This window comes from Anolis carolinensis, chromosome 4 (genome assembly GCF_035594765.1).
Source record: "Anolis carolinensis isolate JA03-04 chromosome 4, rAnoCar3.1.pri, whole genome shotgun sequence".
NCBI classification, from domain to species: Eukaryota; Metazoa; Chordata; class Lepidosauria; order Squamata; family Dactyloidae; genus Anolis; species Anolis carolinensis.
Genome location: NC_085844.1, coordinates 135,072,912 through 135,086,655, shown reverse-complemented (window position 1 = coordinate 135,086,655; position 13,744 = coordinate 135,072,912). Strand labels below are relative to the sequence as shown.

The following is a 13,744-nucleotide window of genomic DNA, read 5'->3' as shown; positions in this document are numbered from 1 at the left end:
TGGAGGAGTACCTAGAAAAACTGGGACACTCAACATAAGAGTTAATGTAACCGATATTAATGATAATGCACCAGTTTTCTCCCAGGCAATCTATAAAGTAAGCCTAAAGGAGAATGCCCCCATAGGAATGTCTGTGCTTCAGGTTAAAGCATCTGATAGTGATGAAGGGTCAAATGCTGAGATCACTTATACTTTTAGTGACATAGCAGAAAAAGGTGAGCAGAAATTCACACTGGATCCCAAAGATGGAAAAATTACACTTTTGGAGAACATTGACTTTGAAAACAGGAAAAAATATGTGATGATAATACAAGCAAGTGATGGAGGCGGACTGGTGGCGCATTGCAAAGTAGAGATTGAGGTTCTTGATGAGAATGATAATGCTCCAGATGTGATCCTTACTTCCATCTCCAACCCCATTCCCGAAGATCTTGAACCTGGAGCTGTGATAGCACTTATCAAGGTACATGACAGGGATTCTGGAGAAAATGGGGAAGTCAGCTGTCACCTTCAAGAATTTGTACCTTTCCAGATTGTCTCATCTTCAGATGATTACTTTAAACTTCTCACAGATGGCTCCCTTGACAGAGAAAGGGTGCCAGAATATAATATTACCATCATAGCCATGGACAAAGGTACACCTCCTCTGTCCACACACAAAACCATCTCTATAATGATTTCTGATATCAATGATAACCCCCCTGCCTTTGAAAAACCGTCATTTACTGCCTACATCCTAGAGAACAATCCTGCCGGGGTTTCTGTTTTCCATGTCAAGGCCTCTGACCCAGATCTGGACCGCAATGCACAAATCACTTACTCCTTTCTCAGTACCAGCATTGAGGACTTGCCTCTTTCCTCCTATATCTCTATTATATCTGAGACTGGAACCATCTACTCTTAACGCTCCTTTGACTATGAGCAACTCAGAGAGTTTCAGATTGAAGTGAAGGTCCAAGATGGGGGCTCCCCTCCTCTCAGCAGTAGTGCCACTGTGACAGTATGTATATTGGATAGAAATGACAATAGCCCCCAGATTCTGTACCCTTCTCAAACACCCGAGGGTTCTTCTGTCTTTGAGATGGTGCCTCGATCAGCTGAGTCAGGGTATCTAGTGACAAAAGTGGTGGCAGTGGATGCTGACTCTGGACACAATTCTTGGCTCTCCTTCCACCTGCTTCAAGCCACAGAGCCCTCTCTCTTTACCATCGGTTCCCACACGGGAGAGATTCAAACAGCCAGAACTTTACTGGAGAGAGATGCAGTGAAACAGAAGCTTGTTGTCATGGTGAAGGATAATGGACAGCCTCCTCTTTCAGCCACAGTGACTGTGAATCTGGTATTTGCAGAAAGCTTCCAGGAGGCCCTTCCAGAGATCAACTCCCAACCTAATGACTCAGAGTCCCCTTTGGATATACAGTTTTACTTGGTGTTGGCTTTGGCTTTGGTGTCCTTCCTGTTCCTAGTGACTGTGATTTTAACCATCATGATGAAATTACGAAGGTCAAGGAACCCCACTTTCCTTCAGTGTTTTATTCCTGACCCTCACTCAAAGACTGGAGCCATATTCCCCCCAAATTATGAGGATGGGACTTTGCCTTATTCCTACCAGATCTGTCTGTCCTCTGAATCCAGGAGAAATGAGTTTGCTTTCCTGCAGCCAAGTGTCCAGATTGCACAAAATATCCTTGGTAATGGAAATTCTGATACATCTTTGATATTTAGTGAAAGTAACCATTCGACTTCTGGAATGGACACAGGAAGCAAGGTGAGTTTTTCCTTCCCTCTGTCAAAACACTAATTACAATAGAATACTTAGAAACAGTTTCGGTTAAAAAAAGGAAATTAGCAAACCCAAGAAACCTTTTAGTACAGTTTTGTGACATGTGAAGATCATAGTACTTCAACATGAATACACAGTTAAGAAAACAAAGAACCTTACTAGTAGTGATTCAGCAGGAGCCTCATTGGGAGGGCAGATCTGGGTTGGGATCTTGGATGTCTATGGTTGCATATTGATCAAAATGTGCAGCAGCAGAAAACATACAATACCATGTTGTCCTGTTTGTGTCTAGTATGGGAACTTTCTATATTCTCTTTGCTTCTTTCTTTTATACTTTATGCAAGTTGAAATTTAATGGGCGGGTGTTACAATATTCTGTATTTGAAGAAGTGTAAAGCGCAATGTAACTACCAGAGTTCAAATGAATGAATTTCCTAACTGGTGGCTTGGTTAGTAAATGAACATAGCATTCTTCTTTAGTTCCACTGGATTTAAATGGAAAGGGTGGATAGAGGTGACTTGTTTTTGCCTTTGTCTTATGAGTTGTGTAGTCTGATGAACGCAAAGGACTCATTGAGGACTTCAATTCTGAGGACAATCCACTTTGGTTTTGTTTGGTGTTCTTCCAAGTATTTCAGTAGTCTATTTTTATAAGGCATGGAACTTGAGATCTGGAGGTCCATGTGAGAGGAGTTTAAATCGTAGTTAAGTGGAGCAGGTTAGGAATATTTTAGTCAGTTGCAATTACAACTGTGAATGAATGGTACACAACTATGTCTCTCATCCAGACATTTTGTAACTGAAGTACCAAAGAGATTCATATAGACATAAATGGCACATATTAGTTATCTCATCCCTCTCCTAAACACAAATTATGACAATAGCAGCAACATAATACTTAATGAAAACAACATGATCCAAATCTGATTCTGGTTGCTATCAACCGCAGTTACATTCTTTTAGAATAATACACTCTCTTGCACTGAAGAATAAAAATCCAGCAGCAAACGAGCAAGTGCATTAAGTATTACAAATTTCCTATATGATTGTAGAAAATTTAAGTGCTGAACAGTTACACTGAAAACAAATCATCAAGGTCAAAGTGTACATTAAGGCAAATTTATATTCCCAACATAGGATTTCTGTATCAATTGAAAGAATTTTGACAAACCCACCTCCCCCCCCCAAAAAAAACCTGACCACTTCATCACATGTACTAAATTCCACTGACTGCTACACTTAAAATCTAGGAAGCCACTGTTCCCACCACATTTGTTTGGCTTCAAGTGTAGAAGAGAGCATTCCTTGTGTATTTTTAAGTGTGGTGGGCAGCAGTCTTTTTCAACGTTTCAGAAGGTGGTGGGAAATGGATTTTCTGAAATCATCTGGAAGTTTGGCCTTTTCTGTAAAGTAGTGGCCTTTGTTAAAAATGTGGGAGGAGAAGTTGAGTTGGCTGCGAGCGAGTAGACTAAAAGTGAATCCCGCAAAAACTGAGATACTCTGGCCCGGCCAGCCACCAGAGTTAATCCAGTCACTGCCTGATTTTGATGGGGAAGTTCTGGTTCCGTCTGCTACTGTTAAATCCTTGGGGTTGTGTTGGACTCATCGCTGACGATGGAGACCCAGATCACTGCCATAAGTAAGCAGACCTTTTTTCATCTTCACCAGGCAAGGAAATTGGCATCCTACCTTTCAACAGAAGCATTGGCAATGGTAATCCATGCAACAGTCACCACTAGGTTGGATTATTGTAATGCTTTATACGCCAGCCTTCTGAAGATAAAAACCCAGAAGATCCAAATGGTCCAAAATGTGGCGGCCAGGCTGCTAGCGGGATCATCTAGAAGATCCCATATTACACCGATTCTGAAACAACTGCATTGGCTACCAATAGAACATCGGATCTCTTACAAGATACTGATCCCGACATTTAGAGCTCGAAATGGCCAAGGACCATTATATCTTAGTGACCGCCTCATTCATTTTTTCCATCAGTGGTCACCTCGATCCTCCCAGGAAAATCTCCTATACATACTGGGCCCTAGGGAGGTACACCTGGAAGCTACAAGGCGTAGAGCCTTTTCGACCTATGCTCCAATTCTGTGGAACTCATTGCCTCCATATATTAGAGCAATGTCGGAGTTGCGACCTTTTGTAAAAGCGCTCAAGACTTGGCTGTTTGGTTGTGCATTTAAGTAAATCAGATCTAATTTGCCAAATAGTCACTGTTGAATGTTGTTATGTGGAATGTTTTTATATTGTGTAATGATATTTTAAATTGTAAGTCGCTCGGAGCACTCTGGTGGAGAGCGACTAATTAAGAAATAAAGTGAAGTGAAGTGAAGAAGTTGCAGGAGTAGCTAAACAACCCACCCTGGTAAGGAAAAGTTCTGCAGCCGTTACCTTTTCTTCATGGAGCAAGTTGCCAAAACAATTTCTTTCTTTTAAAAAGCCTTTCCGGGTCCCTCCCTCCCTTCCAGAGAGAGTGGGGGGAGGGGGAGTAAGGCAGTGGATCCATTGCTGTCACAGAGGGAGAAAGGGGGCGGGGAGGGGGGAATAGTCCTGCTGGTTCAAAGCCTGGCTGCAATAATGCTATCAAGCAAATATCCAGATCTTTGGGATTCAGAAGCTGGATTTCGTTTCTCTTACATCTGTGGCAGGCATCCTCAGAAGCAAGTGGGATTGTTGCAGTTGTCACATCAAGATAAAATTCCTTGCAAATAAAGCCCACTGAGTTGAATTGAACTCTAGAGCCTTTCAGATCTGTCTAGGCAGTGTTCCAGAAGCATTTTTGCATTATTATCAGAGGCAAGAGAGAGTTTAGCAACTGGCCACCTTTATTGGCATTTAATAACCTTGCAGCTTCAAAGCCTGGCTGCAATTACGCCATGATGCAAGCATCCCCTAGTAATTTGTTTGTATATGATTTCGAAAGTATTAGGTAAAGGTAAAGGTTTTCCCCTGACGATAAGTCCAGTCGTGACCGACTCTGGGGGTTGGTGCTCATCTCCATTTCTAAGCCGGAGAGCCGGCGTTGTCTGTAGACTCCTCCAAGGTCATGTGGCCGGCATGACTGCATGGAGCGCTGTGAATGAATGCTACACAACTATGTGTATAATACATTGTTCCCAGAGCACATACAACTAAGCTGCCGAGTTTTCCCCCCTTCCCTCTTGCCAGAAATAACACTGAAATACCTAATCCCTCTTGTTCCTTCCTTCCTTCCTTCCTTCTCTTCTCTTCTCTTCCCTTCTCTTCTCTTCTCTCCTGCCCTTTAGGCAGCACCCCAAAGGGACAAACTGAGTATGCTCAGAAACTTCTCAGCTTTCACTTTAATACAGACCAATGCTGAGATTTCAAGGAGAGGATTTCTTTCAACGAATAATGCAGGGGGGAGAGATGGTGGGCGGGGCCTCAGAACTGTAATGTGGTGAGAAATTTACTCAAAGACTGCAGAGAACATACTAAGTTGCATGGAAGTGTGGTGAAGGTAAGGATTTCATCTGTTTTTATTTTTAAAAAATGGAACTCTACTGAGCTCAACTAAGCAAAACATTTTCATCCATTTCATTGCCTTAATGTGATGAAGTCCTGAGTCAACTAATCCATACGTTAATGATGAAAATGCTCTGTCCCATTTGTATGTATGTGTCTAAGGGGGGGGGGGGAGAGTTCAAATGGTGCAGAACAATAGTGTCAATTTTTAAATGCTCATTGTATAAGCCACACAGAGTGATATGCAAAACTGCACAAGTCTTTTTCAGTAAGTCCCTATTAAAATATCTGTTTCTGTTCCACTCCACCTTGAACATTACAAGGTGTGGTGCATTCTTCAGGCTCCCTCACATTGCAGCTGAATGTTTCTTTGGCCAAACAAGAAGATAAGGAAGGAGGGCGAGTTGCACTTCTATCTCTGCCTTTTATCATTGCCTTTGCACTGCTTTCCTTTCTCTTTGCCCTCAATTTTTTTCAGGATGCATTCTCATTATTTTTCCTCATTTATATCCATTTCCCTATGTTTACTTGTATAGATGATGATCAGCAATGCAATGTACGCACATATCCAAAATATAACCTCCAAATAAACAGATCCTCCCCTTCTGTTTTGTTTTTTTTAAGTACTGTATTTCATTACAATAGTCACCATCACATAATAGTCGAACTCCTATTTTCAAGATAGCAAAGTTGGACTTTGACTATTCCCAGTATAATAGTCACAACCTTAGTTCACACACCCAGATAAGTGAGGTAAGAGTCCGACTGCCTTTTTTGTACTATGAGGCTTGAATCAGCTGATAGTAGTAGTAGCCGAGTCACGGAAAAAGGGCAAAGGCACCAAAAAGGGCAGGAGGGTGGGGGAGTGATTTTATTTCCCCATGTGTCTCCCCCCTTTTCAGCAACAGAACTTCACAGGGCTGCTTGCCAAGTGAAGCCCTGTAACTGGAAGAAAAATCACCGTGAAATGATCTCACCCCCTTTTTCATCAATAAGAGATAAAATGTGTCACTATTACACAATAAAATACAATATATTACTCCATGCATTTTTAAAATGAGAGGAAAAAGTATATTTGCTATATTCCCCCATGTTTCATCCTTGGCATATCTTCAGGTCATAGGAATATCCATGTTTTTTCCCGCAGAACTTACCCTCTTATCGCAAAGCTAATTTTCCCATTGAAATGCATTGAAATCCTATTAATCCATTCTGCCCCCCCAAAAAATCCACCCCATTTTTGTTGTGTATTTTTCAATAAAATGTACTTTATAAATTATACTGTATAAATGCGTATTCAAATGGAACAATAAAAAAGAAAGATCAACTTTAAAATGGTAGAAGCACAAAGTTGTGGCAAGGAACCACATTTGAGGCAGCAAAGTGTGTGTTGATCAGTGTAACAGTAAGGCAAAACAGTATCATTTTCTTCATACTTCATCCTCTGCCCCCCTCGCTCTCTCTCTCCTTCTCGAAGCAAAACATACAGTACCAAGAATAAAAAGCACACAAAGTGAACTAACCCAAACTTCCTCATGGGACCGCAATCTCCTAAAGTGGGGAAGAGTACATGGCAAGAAGACAAAGGCAGGCAGGCTGAGGCACTTGGCCACAAGGTACAATGCCTGCTCCAGACTGCTGGAAGTCCTGTACTCTAGCATTAGGCAGAGGCTTTGCTACACCAGGGTGGACTAAAATCTCTGGAGTGGAATCTCCAAATTGGTCACATCCCAGAATGTTCATGGGGAGCAATCAAATGGAGCTGGAGTTTCTACCTTGCAGGAGGAGGAGCCGGAGCTGCTATGGCTAGGAATCCAGACCAGGTTTTGTTTCTCTCTGCCTTCCTGTTAGAACTGATTTAAGGGGCAAAGAGGCCTCTTTTGCACTGTTTGTAGGTCAAAACAGTGTTCAGATGTCAAATGTCACTTTAGGCTGAGTGAGGATTCCTGAATTAAAACATACTTATATTGGGTTACATTTGCATGTCAAGGTCCTACTATACTCTTTTTGAGGTCCAATAGAATTGTTCTCATCTTAACTGAGGAAGGAGAAGAAAGCTAGGCTTCTTTTCTCATGCTTGTGAAGATTGATAAAGAAACAAACTAATAAAAATAGACCTTAATCGAAATTTCAGTTCCAATCTTACTTAAGGTTTACATTTCTAGAATGATTTATAGATATTTCTTAGAACACGAAGCACTCCTTAATTCTATGAATTTTAACTCATTTTCACCCAAAATCCATATGCACATATTCCCTCTCTCTCCTAGTATTTATATTTCTGATTTAAAAGTAAACCAACAGTTTGTGGAATCATAAGTCTGTAGTCATGGCTAGGAAGGTGGAAGAAAAGTGCTGGGCATTTCAATTTAGAACATCAGTGTTCTCTGATTTGAAATTGAGGTGCCATTTTTTTCAGGGATTTTGAACAAATGACAAAATTTCTGGATCAATGGGCTTATTTCTCAAGTGGTATGAATGGACCACATAACTCTATTTTCTAGTTCACATTTACTGCTAGATTATGCCTAATGTATATCTAAGTTTGTTAATACTTGATACAGTAGTTTTACTTTTGACGACCTTGAAGATTAATCTTGGAACCAAACTGGAATAAATTTTGCTGCAACAGTCACATTAATATAGATAATTATATTGAATTGAGCACCTTCATTAGCACAACTGTGCTTGTTTGCTACTCTGTGATCCACATTTAGTCTTCCGCACATGCCCTATAACCAGTACTATTCCAGCCCAGCCCGCTTTTAATTTTAAAATTGTATGTATTTATAGCACAGGATGTACAGTTTTAACATTTGAAAACATTTGATAGACAATGAAATATAATTTTTAAAAAAGATCAATTGCCTTGAAAATAGATGGATGAAAAGGATAAGGAGATGAATGAAATAGATGAAAATGAGGAGATTCTGTTTAATCATGCTACATGACTGCCAGCATACTGACATAGAAGCAGAAAGAACCCATCACACTAAGGTAGATAGTGGGAATGTAGCAGGATGGGGAGTTTTACCCATCAGTAGTGGGGACAGAAAAATCAGAGCGTGAATGGAGGCAAACAAGTAGTAGGATGCACGCAGTGTTGTGTGATTGCTACCGACAACAAAGTGGAAAGGCCAGTGACAGTTTCCTGCCTTGTATGAGAAAGTCCTCACTCTGCTTGATGCCTTAGTTGAACACAAAGCAGGACTTGCTCTGTCATGGGCATACGTATGTTACAAAAAATACCATCTACATCTTTGTCACCATTTTGGCACTTTAGTCATTGTAGTAAGTCATAATAAGATTCATCAGTCCATCCATTGTTCTTAGTTAAACTTTTTTTTACAGAGTAATTACAAAGGATATGAACTTTTCACTTCTAGACCCTGTACATTGTTTACGTAGTACATGGCTGTGTTCATGTACCTTTTATCATGCCATTTTTAGTTTATATCCATCATTCACAAAATGCTACCAGCAGTGTCTCTCAACAGTTTTCTCATGGTTTCTTCTAAGGTTAGATTACTATTTAAAGTTGTTTATGAACAACATAAGGTAGTTTCAGGCAGTAAGATGACAGGAAAAGGAACAGAAAAGACTCATTAGCCTGGGTTTCATGTTTCTATGTCAAAAACAGCTATTTAGATAAATGAGTGAACAAACAGTGTGAAAGTAGCAACTAGGCACTTACTTCTCTCTGGTAGGTGAATTTGGGCAAAAAGGGATCTGTCATATATAAAATATTCAAAAACTCCTTTGGTGTATATGGAGTTTGGTAAACTTTTTTTTTTTACAAGAGGTAAAATGTAATTTTATTTTGGAGCATGATGTGGAGAAGTCAGATTTCATATTTGAAATAAGGTTAATGTATTTTGAAGTTGAGCCTCTGGGTGTCACTGTTTACCAGTGAAGAAAAGAAAGAACACCCAACCAATCTGGTCTTGCTGTTCTCTAACATTCTGAAGGACAAATTAACTGGGAGAAAAGAGACCGGCTGACAGACCTGAGAACAAAACAGAGGTACAGTTTAAGTACAAATTTCCTTTGGATAATACAACATTTTCTCAACAAGATGCAAGGTAATTTATTTGGCTGTTCAACAATGAAGAACACTCTGGAGCCACTGAGTTTCAGAAAGAAAATCCTGCAATGCCTTGTTACTGTAATCTTTGCCTGGAAGACAGTTTCTGGGCAGATCCACTATTCCATTCCAGAAGAGATGCAGAAAGGCTCCACTGTGGGGAATATTGCCAAGGATCTGGGAGTGGATGCTTTAAATAATGGACTCCGCATTGTAGCCAATGTAGGTATGAATCTATATTTTGCTTTAAATGCCCACAATGGCCATTTGCAAACTTCTGAGAGAATTGATAGGGAGGAAATATGTGGAAGGGTAAAGAAGTGCATCTTAAAGTTTCAGGTTCTTAATGAAAATAAATTGAAGCTATATGCAATTGAAGTGGAAATTATAGATATAAATGATAATGCTCCACAGTTCACTGTGTTGGAACAGGAGGTGGAGATCAGTGAGATGTCTGCACCTGGATTCCGAGTCCCTCTGATGGAAGCTCAAGATCCAGATTTAGGGATAAATTCTATACAGGGCTATCAACTCACAGGAAGTGGCCATTTTTTCTTGGATGTTCAAATGGGAGAAAATGGTATACAGCATCCTGCACTGGTACTGAAAGAACTTTTAGATAGGGAAGAACTGTCAGTTTATGATCTAATCCTCACAGCTACTGATGGAGGTGATCCAGTCAGGTCTGGAACCACACAGATCAAAGTTAGAGTACTGGATGCAAATGACAATGCACCTGTTTTCAGTCAACTCATCTATGAAGTGACAATCAAGGAGAATATTCCTAAAGGATCTACTGTAGCTTTTGTAAGCGCCACAGATCTAGATGAAGGGCTGAATGGAGAAGTTAAATACACCATCAGGAAAATAACAAAATCTGATTTCCCACTATTTCTCCTTAATTCAACAACAGGAGAAATTATTCTCACAGGGAGACTGGATTATGAAGTATCGTCTCTACACGAATTTGAAGTAGAAGCCAAAGACGGGGGAAGACTGAATGACATATCAAAGGTTGTTATCCATGTTACAGATGTAAATGATAATGCACCTGAATTTGCTATCACCTTTGTCACCAAGTCCATATTGGAGAGTTCACCAGCTAGAACCGTTATTGCAATTTTGAATGTACAAGATCGAGATTCAGGAATCAATGGGGAAATCACCTGCTCAGTGCCCAACAACCTCCCTTTCCAACTGGAGAAGTCCACTGATAACTTTTACAGTTTGGTGACAAACAGTGCCCTTGACAGAGAATGTTTACCAACCTTCAATATCACCATCACAGCCACTGATCATGGAATCCCTTCTCTTTCTACAACAACAGTCATTGCACTACATGTTTTAGATACAAATGATAACCCACCAGTCTTTGAAAAATCAGAGTATACTTATTACTTAATTGAAAATAATAATAGAGGGTCCCTGATCTTTTCCTTAAGAGCAAACGATCCAGACTGGGAAGAGAATGCTAGAATAAGTTATTCCATCATTGAAAAACAAACAGGCAATTTCCCTCTCTCCTCCTACCTTTCAATTAACTCTGAGACTGGGGTTGTCTATGCCTTGAACTCCTTTGATTATGAAGAGATCCAAGAAATCCGATTCCTGGTCAAGGCCCAGGATGGGGGCTCCCCACCACTCACCTCTAATGTCTCAGTGACAATATTCATTCTGGACCAGAATGACAATGCTCCAGAAATCCTCTACCCTTCCCCTCCCACCGATGGCTCCACTGGGATAGAGCTGGCCCCTCGCTCTTCTGAGCCAGGTTACCTGGTCACTAAAGTGGTGGCAGTGGATGCAGATTCTGGCCAGAATGCTTGGCTCTCCTACCAGCTGACCAAGGCTACAGAACCAGGGCTTTTCACTCTGGGACTCCACACTGGAGAGATCAGGACATCCCGGTTCCTACTGGAAAAAGATGCTCTTAAACAAAGTCTGGTGGTTTTGGTGAAGGACAATGGGCAGCCCCCTCTCTCTGCCTCCGCAACAGTCACAGTGGTTCTGGCTGACAGTATTCCAGACATGCTGACTGATTTGAGCAGCATCTCAGTTCCTGTAGACCACACATCAGACCTTACCTTCTACCTGGTGGTTGCAGTGGCCTTTGTCTCCTGCTTGTTCTTAATATTCCTCCTTGTTTTAGGGGCTATCAGGCTACAGAGGTGGAGAAATTCTCAACTTTGTGACAATGGAGGTGTGAATTTCAGTGGAGTTCCAGTTTCACAGTTTGTAGGAATTGATGGAGTCCGAGCATTTCTCCAGTCTTATTGCCATGAGGTTTCACTGACTTCAGGCTCTCGGAAAAGCCAGCTTTTCTTTCCAATTGGAAGCTGCACAAATACGTTGACTCCACAGCAGGCTCCCAGTAAACCAGATCCTTTGTTAGTAACAGATGAGTCAAATAAAGATGCCGGTGTTAGTCAGGTGAGCATTTCATTTTTATTTCAATGTTAATAAGAATAGTGCGATTCTGTAGCATACTGCCTTATAGTGATTGTCATGTTTTTTACTTTTTTAATTCTTCTTAATCTCCCTCCTTGTTATTGGACACAAAATTTTCACAGATTTCTTACCTGGGCCCTACATGTTTCTCTGATATCCCATTCTCACATTTGTGAAATTAGCTGAGTTTGGTGTCTCCTACACATGTAGGAAAGTTAATTTAGTAATTTGGGACAAATCAGAGCTGAGCAATCAATGGTTGTGAGGTAAAGGATTTGTAATAAGTATCTTCTCTCTGTCTTTTTGCCAATAGATATATAACATGTTCTCCCATGGGTGGCCAAGTTGGCTCATTTAGTATTTACATTTAGACAGTCCATACTTCACATACATCGTAGAGATCAAGACAGCATGGATCTTTCTGGAGCAAAATGCCCTCAAGGAAAATTGTGGTGGTGAAGGACATAGGAGTCCTCTTTTTAAGTCATGGTCACTGTGATGGTGGCGGACAGTATTCCAGATTTTTCCAGTGGTCTTATACATCATAATGAGATTGTACAGGGTGTTTCAAAATGATGGACCAAACTTCGAAGTAGTATGGCAACGTGTTTCAATAACACAAAAAGTAGCTAACAGTTTAATGAGTTATACTCAGATCCACTTCCTTTTTAGTAAATGCAATGCTATTCTAAGTTGCTCAGGGAGGGGGGTTTCTCATGAGGAATGTAATTTACTTTATTAGACATAGACACACAAAAAAAAGATAAAGATGAAAAATGTTTATGTTTGGGTCAAATATATGATGCCAATATTAATGAAATTAGCAAGGAATACTTCTGGAACATGGCCATACAGCCTGGAAAACATACAACAACCCTGTGATCTTGGCCATGAAAGCCTTCGACAACACATTAGCAAGGAATTCATACATTATCACTAAAATATTGTATTACATAATTTTTGAATATGGGCAAAAGGAAAATAAAATAAATATCATACTATTGATCAAGGACTGGAAAACTGCAGTCAGATTTGACACATAACAAATACATGGCAGCAATATTATTTAAATCAGCAAGCAATTCAAACTTTATATGTATGATATCGTATTACATAGTTTTTGAATGCAGGTTAAGGGGAAATGAAAAAAAATCCATACTATTTATCAAGGACTTGTACAGCTTGCCATTGTTAGGTTGTAAAGCCAATTTCTGATCCTCTTGTCCTAATTTCTAATATTCATTTTAACAGCAAATAATGATATAGCAGAACTGTAAAACAGATGAAATATTTGTGACCCATATATTTAGGATCTGAATTAAGCAATGTGTTTTCCTTAGGGAAAATTATTTTACCCTATTTTCCAATAAATTTTTAAAAATTCAGAATGACTCATGGCCCGGGCTGTGGTGCAGGCAGGAGAGCAGGCCAGCTGCAATTAACTGCAATGAATCACTCTGACCAGGAGGTAATGAGTTCGAGGCCCGCTTAGAGCCTATGTTTGTTTGTCTTTGTTCTATGTCAAATGGCATTAAATGTTTGCCTATATGTGTAATGTGATCCGCCCTGAGTCCCCTTCGGGGTGAGAAGGGCGGAATATAAATGCTGTAAATAAATTAACAGAGAATTTAGTCTTTTCATTTGGGGGGGGGGGGGGGGGGTTGGTGATTGATTTGATAAATAGGTAATCTAATATATATAGATTGAAAATCACACACAAAAATAGAGAATGTTAATCCTTATGACTTTTCCAACCAAATATGTTTTAATGTTGTATCTTTAGTGGACTGTGCAATTATTTTGGGACTGAGTCCTGTGGGTATCTGGTATCTTTAGGTAAATCCATCTGTGTCAGAGAAGCTCTGATGTGTCAGATTAAACACTAAACATGTTATTTTCAACAAGAAAATCCAGTGTAATAATTTCCAACAAAC

General features: G+C 40.1%; 1 protein-coding gene across 10 annotated transcripts in view; it reads left to right on the top strand.

Moving 5' to 3' along the window:
- LOC100562425 (protocadherin gamma-B4) overlaps window positions 1-13,744 on the top strand; it is a 378,208-nt gene that overhangs the window by 57,002 nt on the left and 307,462 nt on the right. The window contains exon 1 of one of the 10 annotated variants that reach the window (XM_062979497.1): window positions 11-1,768. The exons of 8 other annotated variants lie outside the window; for them this stretch is intronic. In XM_062979497.1, the coding sequence (XP_062835567.1) occupies window positions 1,082-1,768 (687 nt within the window). In that variant the 5' untranslated portion in view covers window positions 11-1,081. Of the gene's footprint in view, window positions 1-10; window positions 1,769-9,169; window positions 11,793-13,744 lie in introns of those variants that run through there. One more of the 10 variants, XM_062979460.1, reaches the window with a different exon arrangement.